General features: G+C 44.9%; 1 protein-coding gene and 1 long non-coding RNA gene across 5 annotated transcripts in view; both read left to right on the forward strand.

Annotated features, from left to right (window-relative positions):
- The first annotated feature begins 7 nt into the window (after window positions 1-7).
- LOC123385793 lies at window positions 8-2637 on the forward strand. The gene is made up of 2 exons (XR_006598810.1): window positions 8-1438; window positions 2185-2637. It is a non-coding gene; the product is annotated as an uncharacterized LOC123385793 (long non-coding RNA).
- Window positions 2638-3993: 1356 nt separating this feature from the next.
- SEC11A (SEC11 homolog A, signal peptidase complex subunit) overlaps window positions 3994-13770 on the forward strand; it is a 41045-nt gene continuing 31268 nt past the window's right edge. The window contains exon 1 of one of the 4 annotated variants that reach the window (XM_019831832.3): window positions 3994-4396. In XM_019831832.3, the coding sequence (XP_019687391.1) occupies window positions 4346-4396 (51 nt within the window). In that variant the 5' untranslated portion in view covers window positions 3994-4345. The remainder of the gene's footprint in view (window positions 4397-13770) is intronic. The other 3 variants (XM_019831830.3, XM_019831831.3, XM_003986787.5) reach the window with 3 other exon arrangements.

The raw sequence follows: 13770 nt of genomic DNA on the forward strand, positions 1-13770 counted from the left end.
AGGCTCTGAGCCATCAGCCCAGAGGCTGACGCGGGGCTCGAACTCACGGACCGTGAGATCGTGACCTGGCTGAAGTCAGACGCTTAACCAACTGCGCCACCCAGGCGCCCCAACACAATACATTTCAAATTTAACACATAAACAATAACACATTGTGAAACAACATGTCCATACCCTACTAATTGCACATTAACTGAGACAAACTGTAGAGCTAACGCAACCGAAACCTTAAGAGCAAAATGATTATTGAGAGTATAACAGGATTTCTGAGAAAATCATACTTAACATGACATCTAAAGTTTGTGAAATAGGTGTGAATAAAGCTTCTCATCCCAATAAAATAGCCTGTAGACAACTTAATGGGTCCCTGGGTCCAGAGACCACATATTGGAAGAAGGCTGATAGATGGGGAAGGAAAAAAAAAAAAAAAAAAAAAAAAAAAAAAAAATATATATATATATATATATATATATATATATATATATATTGCAGAGTCACGTGACCAGAGGACTCATTGAAATACAAAAAATGTAAATGGGTGAAAAGGCGAAAAATTGAAAGGAAATGTACAGTGTGATCCCATTTATGTAAAAAAGTGAGTGTAAATTTTAAGTACATAGGAAGAAAGCACTGGAAGGAAAAATTGTTATCAGTGATCAGCCTAGGGAGGGGAGGGGCTAGGAGAGCAAAGGGAACCTTCATGTTCTACTCTCTATATGCGTATCTTTTTTTTAATGTTTATTATTTATTTTTGAGAGAGAGAGAGAGAGGAAGAATGCTCAGCAGGCCCTGCACTGTCAGCACAGAGCCTGCCACAGGGCTTGAACCCACGATCCGTGAAATCATGACCTGAGCCAAAATCAGGAGTCGGACTTATAACCAGCTGAGCCACCCAGGTGCCCCATTTATGCCTCTTATTAATTTCAAATTGTGGTCAAATACACACAACACAAAATTTACTAAACTACCTTTAAGTATACAGTTCAACAGTGTTAAGTATATTCACATTGTTGTGCAACCAATCTCTAGAACTCTATCATCTGAAAAAGTTGAAACTCTTTACCAATTAAAAAGCAACTTCCAATTTCCTTCTTCCCCCAACCCCTGGTGACCATTTTTCCACTTTCTGTCTCTATGAATTTGACTATTCTAGCTCCCTCGTATAAGTGGTATCATTTCAATATTTGTCCATTTGTATCTGGTTTATTTCACTTAACATAATGTCTTCAAGGTTCATTCATGTTGTAGCCTTTATCAGAAATTAATTTCTTTTTAAGCCTGAATGATATTCCATTGCATGTTTATTCCACATTTTGTTCATTCATTCAGTAATCATTCATGGACACTTAGGTTGCTTCCACCTTTTGGGTGTTGTGAATAGTGCTCCTCTGAACACAGGCGTGCAAATACCTCTTCAAGACCCTTTCAGTTCTTTTCGGTATGTACCCAGAAGTGGGATGGCTGGAATTGCCTGTCTTGTTCTGATCTTTTATGATGAGAATGTACTCGTGTATTATTCATATAGCTCAAACATACAGAGAAATGAAAAAGAAGCCACCATCAGAGTGTGAGTTATGGGCATACAAGGTTTCAGAGGTAGAGTAGTACCTGAACGTGGCCCAAGTACGAATTGTGTATATCCAACAAATGATGTCTTAGGCTTGCTCAAATTTCCTCTGTGGTAAGAGAGCACCTACAGAGCCAGCTAACCCAGTTCCTTAAGGTATGGGCAAAGTTGGAAAAACCAAACTGGATTATTCAAATGTATTTTTCAGTTTCCTTCCCCTACACCTTTATTGCTTCAATTCCCTCCACTGGGTATATCCTTCACCTGCCAACTTGACCCAAATGTCCTCTCCCTTCTGAGGCCCCTTTTAACCTCCCCAACGAAATTGACTCTTGCTACATCTGAAGCCCCACAGGGCTTTGTGCCTCTCTTAGGGCTCTTTTCTTCACAACACAAAGATTAAGTGAGGCTCATACCCATTAAAATGGTTATAGAGCCTCATCTTTCGACTTGAATTCAACATTCACAAGCGTAGGCCAAACACTGTATTAGCCAGAATTTAGGTTAGAACCCATAGTCAACATTTATTGACAAATACTTAATAAGTATTTGCTATGAGTTTGGCACTATTATGCAGTCCCTGCCCTCATGGGGTTTATGTGTATTTTCTTCCACAGGCCTTCCTATTTTGGAAAAATCGGGAATTCATTTTCAACTCAATAAGTATGGGTACCTAAGGGCAGCAGTTGGAGATGACACATGTACACATCCATACATTTTAAATTCAACAAATATTTACTGGGTATCTAATACGTGCCAGGTTGTACGTTCGCCACTGGGAATTTAACAATGAACAAATCATCAATGCTTTTTCTTTCTTTTTCTTTCTCATAACAGCTTTATTGTAGTATAACTCAGACACCATACAGTACCCCAATTGAAGTGTACAATTCTGTGGTTTTTAGTGTATTCACAAAGTAGTACAATTATCACCAGTATTTTCAACACCCTTCAAAAGAAACCCCCTAACCAGTAGCAATCACTCCCCGTTTCTCCCAACCCTCAGCAACCATTTCATTCTCTCTATTTTTGCCTATTCGGACATTTTGTATAAATGGAATCATACAGTTCACGGTCTTTTGTGACTTTTTTCACTAAGCCTAACATTATCAAGGTTCATCTGTGTTGCTGTATTTCTCTTTACTGACAAATAATATTCCATTTTATGGCTAGACCACATTTTGCTTATCCCTTCATTGGTTAACGCATATTTGGGTTATTTGCACTTTTTGGTTTTTATGAATAATGCTGTCATGAGCATTTGTGTACAAGTTTTTGTGTGGACATATGTTTTCAATTCTCTTGGATACATACACAGGTGTGGACCTGCTGGTGAGTATGGTTAATGTAATAATTCTATAGTTCCTCCTTTTTTTTTTTTTTTCCAACGTTTATTTATTTTTGGGACAGAGAGAGACAGAGCATGAACGGGGGAGGGGCAGAGAGAGAGGGAGACACAGAATGGGAAACAGGCTCCAGGCTCTGAGCCATCAGCCCAGAGCCCGACGCGGGGCTCGAACTCCCGGACCGCGAGATCGTGACCTGGCTGAAGTTGGACGCCTAACCGACTGCACCACCCAGGTGCCCCTATAGTTCCTCCTTTTGAGGAACTACCAGTCTATCTTCCAAAATGGCTGTCCCATTTCACATTCCCACTAGCAGCCTATGAGGCTTCCATTCTCCCCTAAACTTGCTATTATCTTTTTCATTATAGCCATCCTCCAAAATATTTAACTTTTTATCGTGAGATCATCTTCGATGCATAGAATTGCAAAGATAGTGCAAAGTAGATCCTGCACTCAGGTTTCCCTAATGTGAGATCACCAATCTTTTGGAAAAGATAGAAATAATAGTTAAGAGGCCAGCTCTGCTCCTGCTCGTCCTAGGTGCATATTAGCAGCTTGGACAAGTCAAGGCAAACTTTGTACAGAGTCAGGGTCAGCGAGAAGAGGGTCACATTCAGGTGCCCACGGTAACAAAAGCAGGAGGCAGAGTTTGAAGGAGCCAGCAGATCCTGTTAACGGGGTCACGTTCGGGGCGGGGAGACCGGGAGCAAGGGGCTTCCTGACACCCCGCACGCCTGGTGGTCTCATCACACTGTAGCACGCTTTGGTTGTTTTCTCTTGCACCAAGTCTTTTGAACTCCGGAGAGCTTGAGGCCGTGCTTTGAAGGGCTCTCATATCCTCCGCCCTTACCCGTAAAACACTTAACGAAACCACCTCGGCCGCCACCTCCCGTAGCGCGGGAGACCAACCTCGCACCCCCCGCCCCAGAGACGGCAAAGCCTGCCCACAAGTCCAGTGCCACACCCAGACCCGGGGCCCGGCTGCAGCCGCCGGCCACTCAAGGGCCGCCGCTGCCCCCCGACGCCGGAGCCCGGCTCCCGATTGGCCAGGCGTGCACGAGAGCCCGCCCTCCGGAGGTTGCCGGGAGGCCTCTCGGCTCCCCCGGGTCGCCGCCTCCGCTAGGGGCCGGTAGCTAAGTGCGGGCACAGGGCTCCGGTGGGTTCTGTGCAGGCGAGGTCGGGCGTGGGAGCGCCCTGTTACCGCCGCACCAGGCCAGGAGGCTACATTAGGAGAGACGAAGAGTCCCTTTGTCTGCTCTCCGCAGCAACGCGTCGGGCGCGGGGAGGGAGCGCCGGTTCCCGACCCGGAAGCGGAAGTGCGGACGCCTCGGGGTCCCGTCCAGTGCGAGCCCGGCCGGTGCGCCAGCCATTCCGCCCGCCGGTCACATCGCGCCCTCTCCGCTGCCCGTTTCCCCCGCTCGACGGCCTCGCCATGCTGTCTCTAGATTTTTTGGACGATGTGCGGCGAATGAACAAGCGGCAGGTGAGGATGGCCTCCCACTCTTTCCTGGGGCTCCCCTCTTCTCTCTGACGCTGCCACTGCGGGGCCGGGCGGACCTCTGGCCCCCAGTGAGAGGGCCTGAGGAGGTCTGACGCCTGGATCATTCCTTCTCTTGGTGGAGCGTGTGGCCAGAGGTCGCTTTGTCCGCCCCCTATTTTTAGCCCCTGGCTGCGTCTGGGCCTGCTAGGGGCGAAGCGGGAAGCCGGGGCTTCACGTTCCATTCCTGCTATCGAGGCAGGAGAGCGGGTGGAGACCCCAGGGCGCTAAGTGGGAGTTGGGGTTGCCTGCTATTTTAGACTTGGGAAGGCGGCAAACTCGTGTTTTCTGCGATCGCAGCGACTCCCGGTCAGTTCCGGCGACTGGGTTTAGCAGTTCAGTGCTGCTCCTGGCTTCTGGAATGCTCGGGAGGGCGGCTGTAGGCCCCCCAAGAGCCGTTTGGCTGCTCTCAGCCCGAGGCAACCCTCCTGCTGCAGCCGGACCCCAGCGGGTGGCAGGGCCTTTCCCTGGAGCGCCTCTGAGCTCAGAGTTGGAGCAACAGTGATACTTGCCCTTGAGTCCTCTTAGCAGTAAGGTGGCAGCTCTCAGAATCCTCGGATTTGCTGCCCAATAGTAGTGGCACAGGGATCTTGAAATTGAGATCTTGTGATTTTTGTCCCTTAAACCTTACTCCATCTTGAACTTCTAGACCTTTTGCCACATGGTCCTGGCAACACTGTTGTAATTATTTAGTCGTTAGGAAAGGTCGCTCCTTTTTGTCTTCTGCACGAAGTGTGTTTGTAGAGCCTAGTTTTGCTTGCCTTGGACCTTTTTTTAAATGGTATTTCGCTTTTAAGAATTTAACGTGTCACTTTTTTTTTTTAACTTTTAAAAAATGTTTATTTATTTATTTATTTTGAAACAGAGCGGAGTGGGGGTGGGGCAGAGAGAGAGAGGGAGAGAGAGAATCCCAAGCAGGCTCCGTGCCCTCAGCGCAGAGCGGAATGTGGGGCTCGAACCCACAGACGGGGAGATCCTGACCCCAGCCGAAATCAAGAGTTGGTCCCTTAATGGACTGAACCACCCAGGCGCCCCTAACATGTCACTGTTAAAGATGCTCTTTTGGACTTGTATTCTACAGTATTCATAGTTACCGTCTAAGGAAGTGGCTATGTACCCTTCGCTTAGTCCGCTTCAGACTTTTCCTAGCTCAGTGTCACCTCTTAAACACGTTTCCTAATTCCCTCAGTCATAATTGATCATTCTTTTCAAGTTGCACGAAGTGCTGGTCTTTGTGGCAACACTTCAGTGTCTCACTTGTACAGTGCTGTCTTCTTCATATCTGGATTTCTAGGTGCCATAGACATTTCTCCGGAGAAATACTTAGTTTGGACCTACTGGTTTTTTTGTTTTGTTTTTGTTTTTGTTTTGACTTATGCCAGGAATCAGACGCAAAGGTCAATGAGACAGACAATGGCTTCGACGAGCATAAGTGTGTAGAAAATGACTAAGGCAAATAATAACTATTTTGCACTCTTGCTGTGTGTGATGTGTTTATTTACCTGAGAGGTAGGTGACGTCACTCCCATACTGCAGATGAAGAAAATGAGCAAACTCCCAGAGGTTGTTGGGGGGACGTGGCAAGGACTGAATAGCATGGCAGTGGGGCGAGGGCAAGTAATGAAATGAGGCTTTACCCGTACATGATATCTGGGGAAAAAAGTTGACAGTGACTCTAGATACTGAGAGCTAATCGGACGAAAAGGGTAACTCGAAGTTTGGTTCTTTTCTAAAATTGCTGTCATTTGCATAACTTTTCCACTTATCCTTAAATATCATCAAATGTCTGGTTAATTTGTTTGAGTTGTCATTGTTCTTTTTTCTTATCAGGTTCATAGAGGAATACTTAGTGCAATAAATTTCATCCATTTAATTTTTTTTTTTTTTACATTTATTTATTTTTGAGAGCCAAAGAGAGATAGCATGAGCAGGGGAGGGGCAGAGAGAGAGGGAGACACAGAATGAGAAGCAGGCTCCAGGCTCCGAGCTGTCCGCACAGAGCCTGATGCGGGGATCGATCCCACGAACCGTGAGATCATGACCTGAGCTGAAGTCGGACGCTTAGCCAACTGAGCCACCCAGGCACCCCAAATTTCATCCATTTAAAGTGTACCGTTTGATAAACTTCCAGTTAACTATGCCCATCACAGTCAAGATAACTGAACATTTCTATCACCCGCAAGATCCCTTGTGCCCCTTTCTGTTTCGTCTGTTAGCAGCTGGCAACTACTGATTTGCTTTTTGTTAGTATAGATGGACTTGCATTGTATTTTTATTTTATTTTTATTTTTAATTTTGGACTTGCAGTTTATATTCTTTTGAGCTTTGAGTTTTGATTTTTTAACACCTTACTCAAGACTTTTGTTTGTTATATGTAATGCAGTTTTTTTGGTCAGCCTCACGGTTGCCAGAAGTAAAGTGTTTATCTTCCCTGACTCCTACACATTGTTGCCAGATTAAAGGCCTCTCTCCTGCCCTCAGACCTTCAGCTCCTCAGTGCCTTGTAGGTAGTGGCCTAGACCCTTAGAATGGCATTTGCAGTAAGCCACAGTCGTGTTACAGTCGCCGTTTCTCACCGCTTCCGTTTACTTTTTCTACCTGTCTCGTCATTGTCTCTGAACGTTGTTCCATTCAAACCTCATGTACTCTGCTGCCTTAAAACTCCTCTTGTGTTCTTTCCGAGTCTTTGTGGACTGGCCCAGAACATTCAGTGATCTCTACAGCCCTGTTAGCAGTTATATACTATTTTATTTGTCTTCTTCCCTTTGGAGTATGGCTCCTTTACGGAAGTATCAGATCGCTGTTTTCCTGCAGCTTTTCTTAATCCATGAAGACCTGATCAATAGAGTTTGACTGTTTCTGCGGTGTAAATACACCCAACATGGCTGATTTCACGCTACCAACATGACGTCTCTCAATGTGGAATTAAGAAGAGCTGTGGTAGCAGGCACCTGTTATTTCCACTTTACAGAGAAAATAGAAAAACGGAATCTCAAGAACACAGATAACGAGGGGAAGAACAAACGTAGATAACGAGGGGATGCCTGGGTGGTTCAGTAAGTAGGTTGAGCTTCATGCTCTCGGTTTCAGCTCAGGTCATGATCTCACAGTTCATGGGTTCGTCGGGCTCTGTGCTGATAGCATGAAGCCTGCTGGGGATTCTCTCTTTCCCTCTCTCTCTGCCCATCCCCTGCTTGCTCTCTAGCTCTTTCTCTAAATAAATAAATAAACAAACAAACAAACAAACAAACATTTTAAAAAAGGACATAGATAATGATAAAATGTAGTAAAATAGTCGGGAACTGATGAATTTAGATTATTTCTTTGTTGTTGTTTTTTTTTTAAATTGAATTTAATTGTACTGATTTTCGATAACACTGTGCTTGACACCCAGCTTGCAAAACTCCTGAAAAGTTAGCAAATTGGCTCCAGCACACTGCTGGTATAGGTTAGGTTTTTTATTTTAGTTTTTAGTTTTTAAATTTTTATTTAGTTTTGAGAGTGTGGGTGAGTCGGGGAGGGGCAGAGAGAAAGGGAGACAGAGGATCTGAAGGGAGCTCCAGGATGACAGCAGAGAGCCCGATGTGAGGTTTGAACCCACAGACCATGAGATCATGACCTGAGCTGAAGTCTGACACTTAACTGACTGAGCCACCCAGGTGCCCCAGTTTTTTTTTTTGTTTGTTTCTTAAATGATTTTATCTTTAAGTAATCACACCCATTGTGGGGCTCAGATAAGTTTGAATGCTGTATCAACTGAGCCAGCCACGTGACCCTGGATATAGGTTCGTTTTTTGATGCCCATTGAGATGGCCTTTATGTCCAGAAAGGCCTCTTTAAAATTATCTTTTATTTTAAAAAATAATGTTCAGCTTGTAAAAGCTAAAACTTTAAAACTGAGTTCTTAAGCTTCTAGAATGAGTGTACAAATCTTATTTAAAGGCTAGAAAATTAAAAAAAAATAAATTCTAGGAATTTAACAGACATTTTTAAGGCCCTTTGAATATTTGGGCTAATTTACAAACAAACACCTTAAAAATACTATAAATCTAAAAATTTCTTTTGTAAAGGGTGCCTGAATGGCTCAGTTGGTTGAGCATTCGACTCTTGGTTTCAGCTCAGGCCCTTATCTCATGGGTTGTGGGTTCAAGCCCCACATCGGTCTCTGTGCTGCCAGTGTGGAGCCTTCTTGGGACTCTCTCCCCCTCTCTCTGCCCCTTCCTCTCTTATGCTTCTGCACGCACGCTCTCTCCCAAAATAAGTAAGTAAACTTTAAAATTTTCCTTTTTAAGAACATCATTCAGCAAACATCACTGCATACTTATATCATTTGTATATGTCTGGGACTACTTAAGTTCTCTGAAATGTTTCAACACTGTGTAAATAGTAAGCTTTCTGCTTAAAATCATAAATCTGCAACAATTGATTGTATATTACAAATTGAAACTACAAACCTGACCTATTACTTTAATGGGCCAAGTTCTTTTAAATTTTATAAATACTTAAAATACCAAATATGCACAGAGTTTTTAACATAAAAATATTAACACTATACATAATTTCTTTTAAGAATTTTTGTTCTTAATTATAAATTTTACTGGGGTCAAAAGTTGTTTACCCACTAAGAAAAGAAGTATGTCATGCCAAGTAGTTTTCATGCTACTTTCACATGTAGAATTTGAGATTGTCCCTGTTTGCCAAGAATTCTTAATGACCAGAGGGTATTGGCCAGGATGTGACTAGATCCATATTTGAGCCCTGATGGGATTGGTCCAACTTCCACAGAATTTGCTTATTAGCTCCTCCTTAGGCCTCTTACATTACTCGGTTTGAGTTTTGCATTTCTTTGGGTTTTAATTATCTGTATGTCTTCTTGCCTAAATCTAAAGATCTTAGGACTTGGCAGAATCCTTGTGTTTTTATTTCTTCTTATCTCTTAGGATCACTCAGCTCCTAATGGCTGTGGTAAGGATATCTGATTGAACTCTAGATACCTGTGATGATTTTTGTTTAAATGAATTGGTCCCCCAGTGAGGCACACAGAAGCCAAGGAGATTTTTCTTAGTCTTCGACCTAATATCAGTAAGTGTGCAGCAAATAGGAGGTACATATAGCACAGAGAACGGATCTATCCAGATTTTTGAAAACTCATATAGTCTTGTTTGGGATGAGGAAAATGTTACTGACAAGGTGTCCACATTCAGTAGTTAGTTGCCAAGTTTCAGTGTAGAAATACTAACATCAGGGGCACCTGGGTGATTTAGTCGGTTAAGCACCCGACTTCGGCTCAGGTTGTAATCTTGTTCGTGGGTTTGAGCCCCATGTCGGGCTCTGGGCCGACAGCTCAGAGCCTGGAGCCTGCTTCGGATTCTGTGTCTCCCTCTCTGCCCCTCCCCTGCTTGTGCTCGCTCTCGTTCTCTCTCTCTCTCTCTCTCTCTCTCTCTCTCTCTCTCTTTCTCTCTCTCTCTCAAAAATAAATACTAAAAAAAAAATTAAAACTGAGACATGGTGAATCAGCGAGATGTCACTAGCCAGCACTGTTATGGGTGGACAAATCCAAGCTTTCCATGGCATCCGCGGCTGGAGTCCACGTCTGGTTGATGGATTGGGACCACACCAAAGGAGAGTAGATGCAGTGTGTGGAAAGCTGTTGCTTCTCCAGCTAGGCTCTGTTGGTCAGCCAGAAGAGCTAGACATGGAACAGAAGAGAGCAAGGACAGACTGCACCCAGCCAGGCCCTTGATTTCTCGCCGCCTCTAACCACAGCGACCTCCAGCATAATAGCAGGTCCTTCCTTTTGACCTTCTAGATCTTGGGCACATTTCTCTTTTTGGCCAACTTTAACCCAGAACCCTAGAGAGACGGGATTTGGGGATGCCTAGTTGTAGCTTATCCAGGTTGGCAAAGTGCAAAATTACTGTAGTCAACTCGGCAACTATGCACACATCTTCTAATTGTATTTAATTTTTTTAATGTTTATTGATTTTAGGGCGGGGGGGGGGAGGTGGGAGGGGTAGAAAGAGAAAGCGAGACAGAGGATGCAAAGGGGACTCTGCACTGACAGCAGAGAGTCTGCTGTGGGGCTCTGACTCATGAGCTGTGAGATCATGACCTGAGCCGAAGTTGGACATTTAACCCACTGAGCCATCCAGGCACCCTTGTATTTAATTTTTCAAATAAAACAGAATTATGCTTCTGTCTACTATGTAGCTATCCTTTGTTTTTGTAATTGTTCATGTGGTTGTAGCTGTATTCTTTCTTCCATTAGCCATTCCATAGTCCTTCTGCTCTCAGCCACAACCCAAGTTGGTCATAGTTTCTTGCCTGGTGGAGTGACCCAAACTTCATTACTAAAGGGTTAATGTCAAGAGTAGTCCTGCCTGAATTGGACTGTCGTGGTTTTCACTAACTTTTATCACAGAGCATAAGAGAACTTAGAGAACTTCTTTGTATAGTCCAGGATTCTATATATAGTCCAATTATACTCACTTTCCTCATTATGTAGAAACAACCCTATCTTCTTCTGAACGTCAGGATCAGTCACCCTTGCCAATAAGTAACCCTCTATTCTTTGCATTTTGGTTCACTGGCATGAGGAGCCCAAAGTGGGCAGGTAGTGCTCTCAACTTCCGGTTTCATGGAATCATCGTGTCCCCTGATGGAAGGATATCTCCTGTGGAAATGAAAATGTCTAAGCCAGCAGAATCCAAAGTTGTGAGAATGGAAAGCAGAAATTTCACTAGCAGATTGTTAGGGGTAGTAGTGAGAGCTCACTCCCATTCCCATCCTTTTATTCTGGACGAATGAGTAGTACCTATAGAAGAAATAATCTCATATATTGGTTGCTGATTCAGAGCATGTACCACATACCGGAAGGCAGTAGACATTATCCCAGCCCCACAGAGTGTTGCTGGTGACTAACTGGTGCGCTAAGGCCGTCTGTGTCACTCGGAAGATAGAAACCATACCAGTAACTGAACGGGGAAAAGTTTAATATGAAGAATTGTTAACTAGTAAAAGATGTTCAACTACTAAAAATGGGTAAAAGAGCACTCAGAAGTTCAGAAATGTCATATGCAGAAAACAGCTACACCCTCTAGGATGAGGGAGCGAACGAGGAAAGAACCGCCCTCCCAAGCCTGAGATTCAGGACCTCCTTTGAGAGGGTGTGGCTCCACAGGAACATGCAGTCTGCCATGGCAGTGACATTTGCCAGAGCAGTGAGCTGGGGCTGCTCCATAGAACTGGCCTGCTGGGCGGCTGAGAAGTTTGCCAGAGATCACGTGGGCAGGAGCCAGTCTGTGATGGCCAGTGACGAACACTACCAGACCTGCACACAGATCCGCTCACTGCCATGTGAAATAAAAACATGGAACGGAGGAGAGAAGCCCCTTCCTCCCTCACTTCGCATTGGCCCTCTCGTGCCTTTTATTAATAAATCCAAACATGACTGAGCCAGTTGGAAAAGGAGAATTTGTGTAGGTAACACAAGAATGGATTTGGAGCTCGGAGGCAATACATTGATAACTGGCCTACTGTTCCACTGTTATTTCCGGCCAGCCACTTCCAGACGAGGGGAGACCTAGTAAGACCAGTGAATTCCATGACCTGTATGGCCACTGCTGTGCTTTAATTATCCATGAAATAAGTTCCCTCATCACAATGTTGTATGGAATACCACGATGAGGAACTAAGGCATTCTGTAAGTTCACGGATGGTGGTTTTGACGGAAATACCAAGGAGAGGGAAGACATCCCTATCTAGAATATAGTCTAGTAAGGAGAAATTGCTGTCCGTCCCATGACAGAAGTAAACCAGTATCAGGAATGGTATCATTGTTGATTTTTTTGCTGTTGGCAGAGTAGACACTCATCATTGGCCAGAAGCAAATTGGTTTTGGTGAGTGAAAATCCACATTGCTAACCATCAGCTTGGCTGCTTACAGACAGCCACTTTGACCATGAGCCCGTTGGGCAAGACGAGGGTAGCTGGATGTCTGACTGACATCCAGAGAGTAGGTAATTTTATTTAACTGATTGTTTTAGTATGTGCTGCCGAAACGAGCACTGCTTCACTGATTATTAAGATAACTCCTCTGCTGGGACACCTGGGTGGCTCCGTCGGTTAAGCGTCCAACTCTTGATCTCAGCTCAGGTCATGATCTCACAGTTGGTGAGAGGGAGCGCTGTGTTGGGCTCTGTGCCAACTTGCGGATCATGCTTGGGATTCTCTCTCCCCCTCTCTGCCTGCGCGCCTCTCTCTCTCTCTCTCTCTCTCTCTCTCTCTCTCTCTCTCTCTCCCCCTCAAAAAAAAAAAAAAAAGACTTCTCTGATGATATAATTCTTTGGTGAACATTTATATGGGACACAGACATATCTTCACATTCTAAATACCTGCTTGGAGAGTTCCCTCAACATACAACTGACCCAAATGCCTTGTCTCCGGCTTTTCGATAATGTCCCTTCCAGTCCCCAGCCAGCCAGCCAAACTGCCGTTCACTTTTGAATCAGTGTAAATCCACACCTGTGGCCACCTCTCCCTCCAGGCAAAAGGAACCACTTCTGTCACTCAAAGTTCTGCCCAATGGGGAGATTTCCCTTAATCACGGTCCCTCGTGGTCAACCCTGAACGGGCATGCAGTGCCACAGCCGTCTGTTTTCAGCTGGTGCTAGGTGGTTCGTGTAGAACCGTCTAAAAATCAGGCCCGACGTCATCCTTAGTCAGCTGGTCAAAGGGAGCTCCCGTGAGGCAGTAGGTATGAGAGAAGTGAAGCAGTTTAACCTGAGCAGAAGCCATGAGTATCTGAGTCACTTGCTCATACAGCTGTCTTCAGACCTGCCCGAGCCTGGTCTTAAGTAGCCCGCTTCTGCTTGATGGTGGAGTACTTCCGCGAGCTGATGCACAGCTTCGTGGCTTGGTGTATCTGGCAGTTCAAGCTGGAGAGTTCAGGTCACGTGGTAATTTGGTGATCCTCCCTCCCCCCCTCCCCCCCGGCCCCCGGTCAAGTGTTTGGTCTCTGCCAGAACCCAATAGACGCCAGAAGCTGTTACTTCAGAGAACAGTTCTCCAAAGTATAGCATAGCTTTGCCCCCAGATCCACAGGTGTGTGCTGTCATTCACCCCTAGAGAATGGCCAGAGGCTCCCCATCTGTCACAAACACTTCAGTCACCGTCTGGGTCTGATGGCCCAATTGCTAGAACAGCTTTCATGGCAGCTTGGACCTGTTGTGGAGCCTTGCTCAAGACTGGCTCAAAATGGGTTTACTAGATATGGAGATTGGACTAGCTCACCCACATGAGGTATATGTTGCCTCCAAAAT

This window comes from Felis catus, chromosome B3, assembly GCF_018350175.1.
Source record: "Felis catus isolate Fca126 chromosome B3, F.catus_Fca126_mat1.0, whole genome shotgun sequence".
In the NCBI taxonomy this organism is placed as follows: Eukaryota; Metazoa; Chordata; class Mammalia; order Carnivora; family Felidae; genus Felis; species Felis catus.